At 44.1% G+C, this 18,519-nt stretch overlaps 1 protein-coding gene across 14 annotated transcripts in view; it reads left to right on the forward strand.

Moving 5' to 3' along the window:
- BTRC (beta-transducin repeat containing E3 ubiquitin protein ligase) overlaps positions 1 to 18,519 on the forward strand; it is a 167,215-nt gene that overhangs the window by 130,867 nt on the left and 17,829 nt on the right. For all 14 annotated transcript variants that reach the window (XM_074959479.1, XM_074959469.1, XM_074959473.1 and 11 more), the window contains 5 exons: positions 5,370 to 5,556; positions 8,981 to 9,077; positions 9,909 to 10,046; positions 11,052 to 11,170; positions 18,094 to 18,343. In XM_074959479.1, the coding sequence (XP_074815580.1) occupies positions 5,370 to 5,556; positions 8,981 to 9,077; positions 9,909 to 10,046; positions 11,052 to 11,170; positions 18,094 to 18,343 (791 nt within the window). The remainder of the gene's footprint in view (positions 1 to 5,369; positions 5,557 to 8,980; positions 9,078 to 9,908; positions 10,047 to 11,051; positions 11,171 to 18,093; positions 18,344 to 18,519) is intronic.

Raw genomic sequence — 18,519 nt, forward strand, 5'->3', positions numbered from 1 at the left:
GACTCTCATGGCCGTAAAAAGTTTTGGCAATTTGGCTAAGCTATTTCACATCCCCAGTAGGTGAATGGCCATGTGAATGATGTTCTCCCTGATGCAAATCACCTCAGCAGGGGCGTCTTTCAGCATCATGAATGGTCCCTGAAGAATAGGTTGTTGAGGCCCATCTTGAAAAATGGGGCATTTCAGCTATCAACGTGCTTGCAACGAAAGACAAGAAGTGTAGTCAATTTTGTTCCTGAATGGGCCTCAGTCCAGGCTTCTTCCACCTGAATGGGGATTGGTGTTCTCTTAGGCCTTCCACCTGATCCCACTCATCCCGCAGGTCATTCTCAAACTGAAGTTGGATCTTGCCAGACTGATTCTCATTGCACTAGCGTGGCCAAGATAGTGTTGGTTTTCCAGTCTCCTCAATCTGTCGGTTTGACTGCCCATCTCTCTCCCTCTTTATCGTGACTTACTGACCCAGCACCACAGTCAGATTTGGCATCCGGCGCTGAACAACCTGCACCTCACAGCATGAATTCTTCATGGCAAAATTAAGAGGAGGACTGGCGTTCGGAAGCTGTTTGACAAGTGTTACTTCATGGGAAACCCTCTGCTACGGCTTCTTATTTGACAAGTGGCAGCGCTTTTCAGTTTGGTGGCTAGCGTGGGGAATTCAGCTCATGCTGGCCTGCATTTAGGACATCTTATAGTACCTGTTATACCTTCAATCTTCTGGTCTGTTGCTCAGCTCATTGAGGGTTCTCTTATAGCGATCTCAGAGTTTCATCTGCTCATCCAAGGGAGGTCAAGTTTCTCAAACTCCATGGTTGTGAGATTTCTAAGAGGAGTCACTCATCTCTACCCACCTGTGAAAGAGCCAGTTCCCTTGTGGGACCTCATTACTGTCTTAGCTGCCCTTATGGGGTCTCCAGTCGAACCCCTGGCAACCTGTTCTCTGTCCCTCCTGTGCCAAAAGACAGCCTTCCTTGTAGCTATAACATCTGCAAGGAGAGTAAGCAAGCTGCAGTCCTTAATGGCAGAGCCCCCACACACTCAGTTTGTCAGAGACTAAGTGACCCTATGGCCACATCAAAATTTTTTGTCTAAAGTGGTTTCACTGTTTGCCCTCAACCTCATGATTTACTTACTGGTGTTCTCTCCTAACAACGCACACTCCAACATGGATGATCAGAGACCTCACACATTGGATGTGAGACAGTGCTTGGCATTTTACCTAGAGAGGACTTAGCTTTTTTGGCCCTATGTCATCTTTTCATCTCCTATGCGGATCCAATGAAGGGTCAGGCGGTCTCTGCACAGACGATTTCCAGGTGGATAACTTCCTGCATTACAACTGCATGTGAAGTAGCTCAGATGATGCCTCTTCTGAGATTACAGGGTCATACAACGACGATAGCATTCCCCAGAGATGTTTCAGTATTGGACACCTGCAGGGCCAATGCCTGGTCTTCTGTACATACTTTTACAAAGCACTGCACAATTACCACTGTGTCTAGGTCAGATGCAACCTTGGGGAAGGCAATCACCTGATTCGAATACACATCTGCAACCACTCGAAGAAAAAGCAGTTACTTACCTGTACTGTAACTGTTGTTCATCAAGATGTGCGTGCAGATTTATATTTCGTGACCCATCCTCCATCCGCTCTGCATCGGAGTCTGTACTCTTGGTGTGAAGGATCTAAGGGGGTTGGGATGGCACTGATTTTGAGTAGCCAGAGGAAGGGAAGGGCCACAGGACATGAGCACCACTCCTATAAGTACTACTAGGCAAAGTTCTCCAACGTTGGTGAGCTGGGCACACGCACACCTGAGTGGAATGCTTGTCTGCACTCACATCTCAAAGAACAACAGTTACAGTACAGGTAAATAACTGTTTTTACCTTGTCATTCACTACTTGTATCCATGAAATAGATCTACCTTCAAACTTCACTTTTTGTGTGGTACTGAACGGATGGGAGGGGCCTTTCTCTAGTTTGCCGCATGTAGACAGCAGTTATTCCATTATTTAAATAAGCGCACAGTGGTAAGTGGCATGTGTGTGCATCAATTTGCATGTTTGCAAAGTGTGTATATCCCAACACATGTGGCCTTAATGACAAGGAATCTCAGAGGGGCGTGTAGTTCCAGGCTGTACAGTGCACATGCAGAAATGTCACATGCAGGGCAAGGATTCCAGTGAGGAGAATAGGAGGTGAGAAGCCATATGAGGAGGCAGAAGGTTGTCTGGAATGGAATTGTGTTAGTCTGTGGGCAGCTTGCAAGGACTGCGGTGACTCTCCTGATCAGACAATTGTTAAACATTTTTTAAAGCCTAAGGAAATTTTCAGAAAAAAATGTGACTATCCTGGAATTATGACTATGTCACCTCTAACTAAAAAGAACCCACAGGAGAGCTTTGTAGCTTTCTCACAAAAACACATGTTAAAAAGCCTGGAAGTTAAGTTCAAGCTCTACTTTATCGCTCTCATCCCCTTGCCCCCACCACACACACACAAAATACACCCTAAAACCCTGAAAGTTGGCAAATTCTCATTCTGGTTCTCCAGACCACCTACTCTGCCCACATAGTACTGCCTCTTATCCATCAATCAGACACATTTATTAAACTTGGAGTAAAATTGTTTGATTTTTATCCTGGTGTTGTGGAGGTCAGAGTTAAGGTTGTTTGAGTAACTTTAACTGTGTATTTATTTGTGTACTTTGTTCAGATTTTGAACTTCCAGACTGTTTAGAATATGTGTGTGTGGTGTTTTGGGGAGGGAAAATGCATTTTTTGCATCAGGTGTGTGAAGTAAGTGAAAGATTCTTTCAACTTCAGGAAGACAAAGCTTTTCTGCCTAGAACTATGTTGCAAAACCAGTACTGTCCTGAAAGATAATTTGATATGGAAGAATAGACAGCTAATCACATTTCAAGTTAATTTACCATAATTTTTGGTGAAGGAAAATGTCCATTTTAAAGTGGCTTCTCTAAATAAGAAATTCCTTAAAATTTATACTATAAATTAATTGTGCCGTTTCTTGGAAACAAATGATAACATTGGATTTGTAACCAAGCCACTTGTTAAAATAGGTTCTGCCTCTTCCCCCCCTCCCCCCATTAGTACTAGAGGCAAGGCAGGGGGGTTGTATGATGGTAGTTTTCTCTGACAATGGTCTGTTATCTCTCTATAAAAATGGTCTAAGATCAGTGATCTGAGTCAACTACTGTGATTGAAATACACCTATCACATCAATGAAAATAAAAACCAACTAAAGATGGCTCCATTTGGGGACTGAGAGTCAGGGGGAGGTGGACAACTAGAGGGATGATCAGTGAGGATTGATTAGGAATCGGCAAGCAGAACTTCTACAGCGTGGGCCCATTTCTTGCCATCCTTTCTCCTTCCTTCCTCTTTTCCTCATACAGAATTCCTATGGAGCTCAGTATATTCACCTGAAACTACTGGTATCAACTCTAGGGGTGGGCACACAGTGTCTAAGGTGTCAGTGGAAGCTTCAGGCCATGGGAAAGCAAACTGACATCACCTCTCCCCACTAGATGAAGTTTGTGACACATAAATAAGGGGTGGCTATAGGAAACACTCCCCATCCTGCACCTGCTCAACTGATAAACAGAGGACTGCAGCCTTCAGAACTATCAATCCAGCTTCTTTCACAGAGTTTGTAAAGCTATATGTGTAATATCTATGTGTATAAACTGAAACTGTACAATTGGGAGCCCTGGTGGGTTAATACTGCAATATAGCACCCAAACTCTGCATCGATGTAGACACTTTTGGGCCTCTTTCTCCACCATCTGGTACCTTGTGTTGTCATCTGCATGCTCTTTTTTGCACAGTTGTAAATGATACGAGGCGTTGGGCGGTGGAGGATTGGGCCCAAAGCATCATAAAATTGTTTCTCTGCATGTGGCTACGTTTTAAACTGTTGCATTAGGAATAAGGGAAGGAATCAGGAGCCATGCTGTGTTATATCATTTTCATGCATGAGGAGCCAATTTTGAGATCTCTTTTAATTTATCAGTCTGACACAAAAGCTAGAATAGATAGTGTCCTGTGAACTCTGATAAGAATCAGCTGATACATGCTTCACTTTCCATCTGCTTAAGTATGGACATGTGACTCAACCAGTCACAATTCATTTACTGCTTCCTACTTCTGTGCTGCTGACAAATGGGGCTCAGTCTTTGAGGCTGTTGTAATAAGAGTAAGAAAAGAGGTATTTAATCCCACTCCGGATGTTTGGTGGGTTTCGTTAGGGAGAGGAGGGAAGTTGCATGTAATACCCATCTGGCATGCTTGCTCTTTGTTGGGCAGAACTTTGTGCTTGGGGGAGGGCGGACTCCTCTGAACTACAGCTTCTGTGAAGCCTCTGAAATGTGATCTGTGAAGAGCAATAACCCCCTCACTGTTGCTGTCTCACTTGTGAATTAGAACAGCAGCCAAGAGAAGCTTTATTAGTGCAACCATGTTATTTTATAGGCATCTTACTCCTCTGAGGCCTCTGTGCAGATTAGGTTTGAGGGGGTGGTAGAGAATTGTAATGGATAAACCCATCCACTTTAAACAACACAGGGTGAACCCCCCACTGTATTCCAACATTTTATCCTATTATATATCCACTGGGGTGTTAACCAGACTATTGGTCGAGTGCCCTTTTATTTTTTTGAGTCAATTGTCTTCCATTTGACTGCAGCGCTATTGAAACACAAAGCAACCCTTCTGGTATTCACACTGGAAAATGTTTGCAAATGACAGTGTCGGCATACTCTTTCTTCCACCTACTGAAATAAATGATACCAGCAAACCTGCTTCACTCTCTCCTTAGACTGTCTCTCCTCCATGCATCTGCATATACTTCCCCCCTCCCATGTCTAAAGGTACCACTACCCTTCAGGGTACACACTGGGAATATATATTTTTTTCTTCATTACGTTCAAAAGCTACTACTTTAGCAAAAACAGCTTTTGAGACGTTGGAACATGAGAACAGCTGTAGCAGCAAGATGAGAAATGGTCCTAATATAGAGATATTTTGGGGGCTGCATCGCTGCATTGGAAATGCCATCCATAGACTATCCCCCTAGTGCTAAAACCCATAGAAATAGATTGGAATGACTTCCTGGATTCTTTATTATTTTTAATGCCTTGTTGTGTTTGATCCAAAACAAGTTGGGAAAACACTGTTTGTTCCTGAATGTAGCAGCAAATACTCTTCTGTGAACTTGGTCCACCTCTGCCTACAGGGGAATGGATGAGCAGTGATAGGGAAGAGACTACATCTCCATAATAGACAAGGGGAGTTGTTTAAACTGTCTTACGATCTCCCCAATGACTAATGCTCTCTTTTTTTTCCCCAGCTCGGGGTTTGGATCACATTGCCGAGAACATACTGTCGTACCTGGATGCCAAATCATTATGTGCTGCTGAGCTGGTGTGTAAGGAGTGGTACCGGGTGACATCTGATGGCATGCTGTGGAAGAAACTTATTGAGAGAATGGTCAGGACAGACTCGTTGTGGAGAGGGTTGGCAGAGAGGAGAGGATGGTGAGGGAATTGCAAATTCAGCTTTCTTACCCATCTAGGACAGTGGATGGTGTGTGTGTAATGCTACATTTGTAGTCAGCCCCTGTTTCTAGTTTGACATTTGTTTACAGCAAAATTCAGGGATTGGGGAGGTTGGTCGTTTTTGGTTCTACCACCAATTTTTCGCCTGTTTTTCCCTGCCCCTCTCACAGGTGCTCCAGTATCTCAGTAACGAGTGAGAGATAAAACCTTAGAATCTGTTCACCCAGCCTCTCATTCAGTTTCATAGTTAGAAGCTGCATATGCCTAAGAAGGGCAATAAACTCACCAGCAGTTCAGAGCAGAAAAACATTTTTAGGATTAGGAGCTGGGGCGTGTGGTATGAATTAGTGTTTCCTCAGCAAACTTTCACTTTACGCTGTATCTGTGCAATCCTCAAACTGGAAGCCGAGGGTAGGTACCGTGGAGAGTAGGGGACTCTAGAAATGCAGATAGATTAGTTAATAATCAGCTGGAATAGCCTTCCGAGGGTCTCCCTTGAGTTTGAAGCTGCTCTGTTAACACTTCATTAGAACTTTCCCTCTCTAGGGTAAGCCCTTTAATACATAATTTTCTTTTCCAAGGGTGTCCCCAGGATGTTAGCTGCAAAAAAGCTGGGTATGAATATTTCATAAACAAGATAAAAGTGACAGCTTAGGCATTTTATTTGCTATTAAAAAGAAAAAAAAAGATACAACGTTGCAAACAAAAATTCTGTTGTGTGTTGAAGTTCATTTTGTTACACTGTTTGTCACAGATTACAAAGACAAGTAAATCATGATTATGAACTGTCCTTAATACTATGCAAATCTGCTTCCAGGAGCATAGTGATTATCAGAAGTGTTCAGTACCCCTTTCCATGACAGTATTAGCTGCAGACACAAGGGGAAATGTTAGAGAAACCCCATGATTATCTTTCAGAGTAGCAGCCGTGTTAGTCCAATGAAGTGAGCTGTAGCTCACGAAAGCTTATGCTCAAATAAATTTGTTAGTCTCTAAGGTGCCACAAGTCCTCCTTTTCTTTTTCCCACGATTATCTGTATTTCATTCTATATTTAGAGAAACCCCAGTCCTGTATTTCATTCTATATTTAGAATTTTACATTGATGCCCATTGCTGATCATATGGGTATTTGAAGGTCAGCAGTACACCCCTCCACCTCCATCATTATGCTGCTCCCTCAGGATTGCACTGTGTCCTGTTTAAGTTGGTTGCAGGATGGAATTCCCCAAGCATGTACTCCCAGGGAGAATACCCTCTGATAGGGAGGAGGAGGTTAACCCTGGGAACAGTTGGGTGGGGAAAGAGGCAGGCAATATCTAATTTAACTTGGGGATCTGCCATATAGCACTTTGTAGCTTGGAATCAGTGCTTTGGATGGCACAGGGAAGTGAATAGATGGACAGTTCAGAATGATAGATGATTGGTGTCATTCGCTTATAGCTCTTCACTTAGCTTGGCGCATGGACCACTTGATTTCATCACTTGCTTCCTGGTACCTTACAACAGGAGAGCCCAAACCCTGCAGCACAAAGGACCACACTGACAACTTGCCAGGAATGAATGGGGTCATATGGATTGGCACAAGTATTTATAGAAAATTTACTATAAAAAAACAAACAAACCTGGGCACTGTTTGTGTCTGTCTCGATAGTGACCAAAAGACATTCGGTTTTCTAGTCATCAAAACCTGCAGCTGATTGAGTTCCTTTTACCCTACAGTCATATATATATAGAGAGAGAGTACATGGTTACATGTCCCTCAGGCTCTGTCATTGGGTTACCCCTGCAGTGTCCCATTGTGCTCAGCTGGGGAGGGGACATGAAATAGTTACTTCTATATCATTCCAAGCACTTCTTTAGCTAAACCGCAATTGATTCTATTTGAAGACCAACCCAGATGTAACCTAAATGTTCCAGGGTCTGGGTCAAGCATTGTCCCCACCTCCAAAGCATGTGCAGTTTCCAAGAGCCTCCAGGACTCCCCAGGAAGTCTTCAAAACATTGTCCCTGTGATTAACCTTCACTCTTCTAAAAGCACTCCACATGTGCAAATACTGTATCAACTTCTCTCTGCAATGATTAGGACCTGTACCCACAATTGCCTGCTTGCATGCATGTGCCTATCTGGTCATGTGCACACATCCTGGAGAGTGAGACTGGAAACACAAACCTTTATTCCAGTGCTGTTAATGGCTGATACTTCTTGTAGTCTGAAAATCTGCAGGCTTCTAAGTATGGAGCTGAAAACTGCTCTGCCCCAAAACATGTGTTTAAACTAATTTCTTAGGGAATTTAAATATATGCCGTTCCCCTTGTGTGTCTTTCAGATGCTTGTTCAGCACTCTATTTTGTTGTCCTTATAAACTAAAAACTTCAGATCATTTTTGTAGCTTCTCTGATGCAGGTTTCATGCTATGTATAGCTGAGGCCCAAGCTGTCAAGGTGTACTGTAGTTTCAAGGTGTACTGTGAGGAAGGGACAGACAAGAAAGGCACATGGGGATCTGGAACAATTAATCATGCTGTAATGGAGTAGTGGAGGGGAGGAACAGAGAGCTGGCCCAGTGTAAACGCCATGCCTCTGATGCCAGGATTACACTCCGAGGCATTTGTGCCTATCTCCACTTTGCAAGGCATGTTGCCAGGCAAAACAGCAGTTAGTACGCCCATGGTAGGGTTTACTAGCTTCCACACCGTGTTTGGTGACTTCTTAACTTCAGGATGAGGAATTAAAGTTCTTTACACAGCAGGAAGTGATTGCCGTTTACTGAATTTTTTTTGAAGCAAAAATCTAGCTTGGGATATGAGTATTCCAAATCTGTGTTGAAATGAGGAAGGAGCCACTAATGAAATGTTGCTTACCAGAATCTAGCAGCAGCCGTAAAATGTCCATGTGCCAAAGCAGATGTCACTCCTGCTAATGCAGCTTTCAAGCCTTGGGCACGTAACATATTTTTGGGGGGCCTGCCTTCCTTAGTTTTCTCCCATTGCTGGCCTTCCCTGCAGATCCTCCCCCACTTCACTGGCAGTTATGAAGGTTTGATCCCCTTCTTTTAAAAGTGACACACATAGTAGCTACAGAAGCCAGGGGACGTATGAACCACTATTACTCACATACTGGGCAATAGTGGCTCGTGCCCTATATGCATTACACATTTGAAATTCCCTAGGTGTCTGCTAATACCTGTTTTGAATTTGTCACGTATCCGAATTTGTCACCTATCCAAATACAACCCAGTCACAGAGCAGGTCAGACAGTGCTTACTGAGCCCACCATGCCTGAATGCTAATCAGTCCCCTGCCCCTACGGTCAGCAATGCATCTAGTAAAGTGCCTTAGAAACCTTTGCCCAACACTGCTGAAAAGTGGACTGTGTTGAATGGGAAATGTTTCTTGTGTTCCAGGGGACAGTATCTATTTAAAAATAAGCCACCTGATGGGACTGCCCCACCCAACTCCTTCTATAGAGCACTTTATCCAAAAATTATACAGGACATAGAGGTAAGAAACAAACGTTTCATTTTGTATGGTTTTTAACTTTCTGATTTGTTAAAATGTCAGCAAAACCCTCACACTGGTTTTGATAAATGTTGCACATGGCATACATATGTTTTGCCCCAAATTCACGTGTTTTGGAGTTGTCAAATAAAGATCATAGGGCTTAGCGACTCCCTTCCCTGAATGTAATTGCATGAGCTGTCAGATGTATTTAAAGTAGCAGATTCTGGTGAATCTGCACAGCGTACACGGTGTCCTAGCAGCAGCTGGACAGCATTCAGGCATCTCATGGCTCTTTCTATGAAAAAATAGTGAGGCCTAGTGAGAGGTTGTGGTGAGGTGCCAGAGCTGAGCCAGGGAGACCTGTGCATTGCCGGAGAGGACAGGCCGTGAAATTCAAAGAGAAGGGCATCAAACATGTGGCACCAGTTCTGTGCAAGGTACCAACTCTTGTCTATGCTTGAACTCTTAATTGCAGGAGAGGTGCTCAGCTGCTCTGATCACGGAGGCCATATAACCACCGGCTAGATCTAGATCTTTTTGCTTTTCTTTAGTCACTGAGCGTCCTCTTGTTGAACGCTCCACAGAGTCACAGAAGTTAGAGATGGAAAAAACCTTTTAGCTCAGCTTGTGGATCCCCAACATGGCCCGTGCAACAACATTCACCATGCTATATTCTCCAGCACTTTGTCATTATAAATCACTCTAGCCTTAGTTCCCCCACCACCACTTCCCTTGGGAGAACGCTGTATCGTCTAATGGGCTGCATGTTGGGAAATGTAACAGGACTTTCTCTAATTCGCTTCTCTTTCTTCTCTGCTCCCCGTCCCCAAGACAATAGAATCAAACTGGCGGTGTGGAAGGCACAGTTTACAGAGAATCCACTGCCGGAGTGAAACTAGCAAAGGGGTTTATTGTTTACAGTATGACGATCAGAAGATAGTAAGTGGCCTGCGAGACAACACTATCAAGGTGAGAACTCCCCAAGGTGGCCAAGCTAGGGTGTGTAAAGCAGGCTTCATGAGCAATATTAGATGGGGTGGGATCTGAGTTATCCAGGAAAGAATTTTCTGTAGTATCTGGCTGGTGAATCTTGCCCATATGCTCAGGGTTTAGCTGATCGCCATATTTGGGGTCGGGGAGGAATCTTCCTCCAGGGCAGATTGGAAGAGGTCCTGGAGGTTTTTCGCCTTCTTCTGTAGCATGGGGCACGGGTCACTTGCTGGAGGATTCTCTGCTCCTTGAAGTCTTTAAACCACGATTTGAGGACTTCAGTAGCTCAGGCATAGGTGAGAGGTTTATTGCAGGAGTGGGTGGGTGAGATTCTGTGGCCTGCGTTGTGCAGGAGGTTGGACTGAATGATCATAATGGTCCCTTCTGACCTAAATATCTGTGAATCTATGAATATTGTGTCCTAATTTCAGTGTGGGAGGAAGCAGTTGGTAAGAGACTTTTTAGAAGGTGCCCTAGCCCAGCAGTTCTAAACAACGGGTCCGTGGACCAGCGCCAGTCCCTGCGATCTCCCTGATGCCGTTCAGGAAGGCAGCAAGCTGGTCCCTGGTGTCACAAAGGTTGAGAAACACTGGACTAGCCCAGGCGAGTTTTTCTTTGGCGCACACAAGCTAGCCTTCCCCCGGAAACATCTGTAGATCTGTCTCACCTGGCAAGAAATGCTCCGCTTCCTTATAGAACGGACTTTGCTAGCAGTATTGTTGGTCCTCCCGTCATGACAGGAGACCCTGTTCCCTGATGAGAAGCGTAGAGCCTGTATTTATATTAAAACCAGAGATAGTAAGAATGTTTTATATTGCACCAAAGCACCCGTGGAATAACAAAGTGCATTCTGTGCTACTAAGGAAGCTCGATCCGCAAACAGTATGTAATAAAAACCGAAGCAGCCAGCCCAGCAACAGACACCGTTTATACAGTGATGAACGTCTCACTTACCAGGCTGTTTGTGGCTGTTTGCCACCCTAGATCTGGGATAAGAATACATTGGAATGCAAGCGAATTCTGACTGGACACACAGGTTCTGTCTTGTGCCTGCAGTATGACGAGCGGGTGATCATTACTGGATCTTCTGATTCAACCGTCAGGTATGTACTTCTGAAACTGAGCTTTGTGCCCTCATACGGTACTGAAAAGATTTTTTTTATTTGTTCTCTGTTCAGCCTTTTTCACGGAGTCGTCCCAGTGAGCTCCTTTCTAGCGAGAAGCCCTACTTGTTTAAAAATCAATTTGCCACTCAAGTGTTGCTGCCTATCACAGGGAAATGGAAAATAAGCAAAGGCTGGAGATTTCCAAGCTGGGTTAAGGAGACTTTTGTGAATTTTTACTAAGAATTTACTAAGAATCTACCCTGGGGTAGAGATTTTTAAAGACCTTGGTTAGGTTTTCAAAGCCATGCAGGGGTTTTAGCCACACCTCTTCCATTAGATTTAACACAAGATGCCAGGCTAGATTCCCTGTGTGTCTTTATTAAATTTCAACTCAATGGTTTTTTACCACTCTATGACCTTGTTCTCTTCGCTCATCGCCAAACCCATGCTGCAAGGCTGGACAGTTCAAGTTAGAATCTACTCTCCAGATGGGAAGGTCACTGGGCCTGGTTCAGGAGACTAGAGTGGGCAAAATTGTAATGGCATCACTTCATGAAATGAAAATATCTGGAAATACATGTTGAACTAGAGACTCACCAGCTCACTATTGTGTATAGCAGGAAGGGGGGGAGGGACATTTCTCCCTTGGCGGGGGAAGAAGGATAGAGCTTGGCCAGAAGAATAGGTCTCCCTGTGCCAGCGTGGGTAGGAGGTCCCCACTTTCTGCTTGAGTATGAACTATGCAGCTCCAAGCAGGACTGTTGAAAGCAGGCCAAAAGTTATGTCAGTTGCCTTTTCCGCAGCATTTGCACTCATGCTCCTGTTCCCGTGGCTGCAGGCTCCTCCTCTCTGTTGTTGCCTAAACTCATTTTGAAGCCACCAGTCATAAGCAGGTGACCCTAAAATTCAACCCCTGCATATTGCACACACAAGCTTGTGGCGCTGGGAGTTCTGTTGGTTCCTACCATTTGCATAAATCCAGAATTCATGCCACATCTCTTACTGGGACATTTAACCAGCGCTGAGATCGGATGGGGCAGCATTATGTTTAACTCTGAGTACAAAAGAAAAGGCTGACCTATGTGAAAGACTCTGTTGTTTCCCAGTCCATGGTGGGAAGGTCAAACTGCAGACTGGGTACTGCCTAGAATACTTCATTTCCCGCTGTATCTATAAATATGTGCACTGACCCCAGAGGCTCAACGATGGAACACTTTTAGCCCTTGAGAAGGAGGGCTTCATCCAGTTGGCTGTACAGATGGACTTTAACATTTCTCCAATACAAAATCTCAGGGACCCACCTGACCAGGTAAGTCATTAGGTCACTAGCTCCTGCTCAGTTTGGCAGCCCTTTCTGTATACTGCTGATTTTCTAATGGCACATTTCTGTAGTCCACAGCCTTCGTTCCTTCACATACTGGAGTCAGCTGTCTTTGTGCTTTCCACCATAAACTGGTGTCTGTCTACACAGCCTGGGACTCCATGATTTTCACTGAATTGGTTGCTCAGAACTGCTTACCAATCTCTCTATCTGTGCAGGGCTTTGGGATAGTGATTCGTGCCCACCAGATGATGTGCTAGTAGGTGAACTTCAGGCTGAGTTCTTGAGATTCACTTGAGCCCTAGTGCGTAGCTGCGACCCCCTACCATTCAGCTGCGTGCTTCTACCCTGCAGTAAAGTGTGGGTTGTTTATGGATGGACATAAAGGTGTGCGTATGCAGACACATGCACAGTGCAGTATGCCTGGCTCCCCACGAGTGCAAGAGAAAGGCCTCCCCTGAAGAATATACCTACTGCCTAGCTCTTCCTGGCATTCTTCGGATGTCTGCTGGATGGAGTGAGATTCTTATGTTGTTCTGCAATGTGAGGGTGTGACTTTCCCAGGAGGGTTTTGTAATGCCAATGCCTGGTGCTCAGATAACTCAGCGATGAGCACTGTAGACATGCCTGTAAATAAATGCAGTGAGAAGGCGTGTGGTTTCCGGTACTTTGTGCGGAGATGGGAATGTTGTAAGTTTTGCTTTCAGATTGAAAAGAGTGGGCACAATGAATGTAAGACTCCAGCTGCGATGTGCGTTTTCACCAAATCGCATTTCCATTGAGGCGCAGTGACTCAAAGGAAGGTGGGAGTGAGTTCATCCCTTCTTTCTTTCTTACTGTTAAATTTTCCAAGCCAGCAATAACTCTTGTCCTGGGCTCATGCAGAGCAAATTTTGCCTTTGGTAGGCACCAGAGGTATTCCACCACAGCAGCTAGTATACTTCATGGCATGGCCACAGCGGTACAGTCAACGCTTCAAACTACGAATACGTACCCTGGGAGTTGGGGGAGTTTGTACTCAGGTGGCTAGCCCAAGCTGCTGCCGAGGCCATTGTGGCCTCCCTCCTATTTTCAGTGTGCGAGCTCAAGGAGAGCTCGCGTGTCTGCCTGCCTGCACTAGGAAGTACCCTCCCAGAGCTGTCTGGACATATCCCAAATGACAGGTGTAACGCTGCCTGAAGTGGCTCAAGAGCATGGGTACCAACCTCTGGGTGCCCTGTCAGGAAGCAGGGCACAAGCCCCAAGTTGGCTGTGCGTCCTATACTTAGATTCACCAACTAAATATCAGAGAGAAACTCTTCAGGCACTATAACAGCCTAAACATGGAGTCACAGGCAGTCCTCTTGGGTGCTCTGATCCAGCTCCCCACCCAATTGAGCCTGCCTTTGTTTTACACGACGGATCACAGCAATATTCGGATTACTCCATCCCAAAGGACCAGTCACTTACCCCAGGTCCGTCGCACCTTAGATCTCACTGACTATGCTAGTAGTCAATCCTACAATAAACTACCTACAAATTTATTAAGTAGGAAAAGGAAACGAGTTATTTACATGGTTAAAGCAGGTAAATATAGATGCATAAATGTGTTACAAGCTTAGGTGTCAAAAAGTAATAGAAGCTTCTATAGTCAGCAAGCTCTGTATGACCATTAGGGCTAACCCAGGCTGGGCACTGGGGACCTCTTGCTTATGCCTAAAAACCTTGCCACCAGAGTCCAAGTAGCACAGAGATCCAGTTCCTTCTTGTTAGGGGTTTATTATTCCCTCCCCCACCATGTGCTCTGAGCTGCAAGCTCAGCTGATGGGAGGAATCCACTTGCATGGCTCATCTTCATGTAGGGTGGGGGGATGGGATGGACAACAAACATCTTTTGTACTCTTTATAATCTTCAGCCCCCAACTAAAATCCCTCCAACGCATTATTAAGGATCTACAACCTATCCTGAAGGATGACCCAACACTCTCACAAATCTTGGGAGACAGGCCAGTCCTTGCCTACAGACAGCCCCCCAACCTGAAGCAAATACTCACCAGCAACCACATACCACACAACAGAACCACTAACCCAGGAACCTATCCTTGCAACAAAGCCCGTTGCCAACTGTGCCCACATATCTATTCAGGGGACACCATCACAGGGCCTAATAACATCAGCCACACTATCAGAGGCTCGTTCACCTGCACATCCACCAATGTGATATATGCCATCAAGTGCCAGCAATGCCTCTCTGCCATGTACATTGGTCAAACTGGACAGTCTCTACGTAAAAGAATAAATGGACACAAATCAGATGTCAAGAATAATAACATTCATAAACCAGTCGGAGAACACTTCAATCTCTCTGGTCACGCGATTACAGACATGAAAGTTGCTATATTACAACAAAAAAAACTTCAAATCCAAACTCCAGCGAGAAACTGTTGAATTGGAATTCATTTGCAAATTGGATACAGTTAACTTAGGCTTGAATAGAGACTGGGAGTGGCTAAGCCATTATGCAAGGTAACCTATTTCCCCTTGTTTTTTCCTACCCCCCCCCCCCAGACGTTCTTGTTAAACCCTGGATTTGTGCTGGAAATGGCCCACCTTGATTATCATACACATTGTAAGGAGAGTGGTCACTTTAGATAAGCTATTACCAGCAGGAGAGTGGGGTGGGAGGAGGTATTTTTTCATGCTTTGTGTGTATATAAAAAGATCTTCTACACTTTCCACAGTATGCATCCGATGAAGTGAGCTGTAGCTCACGAAAGCTTATGCTCAAATAAATTGGTTAGTCTCTAAGGTGCCACAAGTACTCCTTTTCTATATACACAGAGAATATGAAACAATGGGTATTACCATACACACTACAACGAGAGAGATCAGTTAAGATGAGCTATTACCAGCAGAGGGGAGGAAAAAAAAAACAACCTTTTGTAGTGTTAATCAAGATGGGCCATTTCCAGCAGTTGACAAGAACGTGTGAGGAACAATGGTGGGGGGAAATAAACATGGGGAAATAATTTTACTTTGTGTAATGACACAAAAAGAAAAGGAGTACTTGTGGCACCTTAGAGACTAACCAATTTATTTGAGCATAAGCTTTCATGAGCTACAGCTCACTTCATCCGATGAAGTAAGCTGTAGCTTACGAAAGCTTATGCTCAAATAAATTGGTTAGTCTCTAAGGTGCCACAAGTACTCCTTTTCTTTTTGCGAATACAGACTAACACGGCTGTTACTCTGAAACCTGTAATGACACATCCACTCCCAGTCTATTCAAGCCTAATGTAATGGTGTCCAGTTTGCAAATTAATTCCAATTCAGCAGTCTCTTGTTGGAGTCTGTTTTTGAAGTTTTTTTGTTGTAATATTGCGACTTTTAGGTCTGTAATGGTGTTTATTCGTTCACCTGCACATCTACCAAACACCATCATAGGGCCTAATCACATCAGCCACACTATCAGAGGTTTGTTCACCTGCACATCTACCAATGTGATCTATGCCATCATGTGCCAGCAATGCCCCTCTGCCATGTACATTGACCAAACCGGACAGTCTCTACGTAAAAGAATAAATGGACACAAATCAGACGTCAGGAATTATAGCATTCAAAAACCAGTCAGAGAACACTTCAATCTCTTTGGTCACTCGATTACAGACCTAAAAGTTGCAATTCTTCAACAAAAAAACTTCAAAAACAGACTCAAATGAGAGACTGCTGAATTGGAATTAATTTGTAAACTGGACACCATTACATTAGGCTTGAATAAAGACTGGGAGTGGATGTGTCATTACCCAAAGTAAAACTATTTCCCCATGTTTGTTTTCCCCCCCTACTGTTCCTCACACGTTCTTGTCAACTGCTGGAAATGGCCCATCTTGATTATCACTACAAAAGGTTTTTTGTTTTGTTTTTCTCTCCTCTGCTGGTAATAGCTCACCTTATCTGATCACTCTTGCTGTAGTGTGTATGGTAACACCCATTGTTTCATGTTCTCTGTGTATATAAAATCTTCCTACTGCATTTTCCACTGCATGCATCTGATGAAGTGGGCAGTAGCTCACGAAAGCTTATGCTCTAATAAATTTGTTAGTCTCTAAGGTGCCACAAGTCCTCCTGTTTTTTTAGGTATATGTTTGTCAGTGTTCAGTTCACACATGGGGACCTTCACATGAGCTGGCACCTGCTCTCCCAGCATCACAGTAGGTATCACTTTGCATTTTCAAATAAGCTTGCCCTGTGACAGGAGGGAGGCCTCCAGAGCCTACTCGAAAAGCTGTCTCTTTGAGAGGGGTTAATGGGAGGTGGCATGCACTCTTCAGAAACCCCTGGTTTTTAGGACTGAGAGTTGCTGCAGCCCAAGTTTCATGATGGGTTAGAGCACACAAAACAGAATTCAGAGTAGCAGCCGTGTTGGTCTGTATCCGCAAAAAGAACAGGAGGACTTGTGGCGCCTTAGAGACTCACAAATTTATTTGAGCATAAGCTTTCGTGAGCTACAGCTCAATTCATCGGATGCATAGAATGGAACATGGGCATTGTTACTGTAGCATATGAAACAACCATTTGTATTTCATAAACATGAGTGACATTTTTCCTCTCCTTCACATCCCTGCCGTGTTTAATTGCAAGCTTCGTTAAGGGAGGAAGGATTCAATTTCCACAGCCTTTTGCTATTTGATAATACAGCCATTATGCTGCTGGAGTTTAGTGTAGCTGGGGTTCAGGGGATGATAGTGCTGCAGGAAGCTGCTGAACGGAATTTTGCCTTGAGGTAAAGACCTTCACAAACAATGCACCAAAAGGAACTGTGTCGCTTTTTAAACTTTAATATCCCCGACGCCTGTCCTAGAAGCTCTTTAAATTGAGCACGTTCCTGATTCTTTTAACCACAAGTTATCCTTTGTGTATAATAGACTATACCTATTAATGGTCAATTGACATAAAAACTCTATATTAATTTCTGCCTTGTCAACAAATTCCTGAAACGTAGTAGTGTTCCTTTGTGTGTGTTCAGGATAAATAAATTGCTGCTGTTAGAACCCCGTCTAACCAATAGTGTAATTTTTTTAATGATTCTTTTAGATTTGCTTACAAAGGAAAAGCACACTCTGGTCTTCTGCTACTACAGAAAATTGTCCCCTTTGTTGGCAGTCCCAGCAGCAAGGGTGAAGTTTGAATGGACCATTGGGGGTGAACTTGCCTCTAGCACTGGGTCTCCCCAGATCAGGGTAGATAGGCATAACTTTGGGGGTGGAGAGAGCTGCAGGCAGAGCTAACAGGGGACTTCAATCTCCAGGGCTGTCAGTCTGGTACCTTTCATCAGCACTACACAGTCACTTAATTACAAAATGCTTTGCTGTGTTGTTGTTATGGGGCTAATTGCATTGCAGGTTTTTTGGTTGCTGGACTCCTTTAATATTTTCGTAATCAGCTCGTTTATGTGATATATCTTGTCATGAACTATTCAGCAGAATCTAGGTTTAGTATGTGATGTTTGCTTGTAATAAAACCAAAGACTTGATTTTTCTTTTCCTGCAGAAAAATCAAATGTAATTTCTTTTTCACCCTCTTTCCCTTCCATTGGTTTGAAATATTGTGTGGATTTCAGGGTGTGGGATGTAAATACCGGCGAGATGCTAAACACGCTGATTCACCACTGCGAAGCAGTACTGCACCTGCGCTTTAACAATGGCATGATGGTGACTTGTTCCAAAGACCGTTCAATTGCCGTCTGGGACATGGCTTCCCCGACAGACATTACCCTGCGGAGGGTCCTGGTAGGACACAGAGCTGCTGTCAACGTAGTGGACTTTGATGACAAGTACATTGTGTCAGCATCAGGTGACAGGACTATAAAGGTAAGAAATTTCAAAGGTTGCTTATTTACAGCACTTGTCATTGTTAACCAGAAAGAATGACCAGATTCCTGAGAACGTAAGAGTTGGCGATGTTAAAACTCAGAAAAAAGCCAATTCATACATAAACTATTAATCAGTTTCGAAAGTGCTATGGTTTAGTTTGGGAACAAGTCCTA

Source organism: Natator depressus, chromosome 7 (genome assembly GCF_965152275.1).
Source record: "Natator depressus isolate rNatDep1 chromosome 7, rNatDep2.hap1, whole genome shotgun sequence".
NCBI lineage: Eukaryota > Metazoa > Chordata > Testudines > Cheloniidae > Natator > Natator depressus.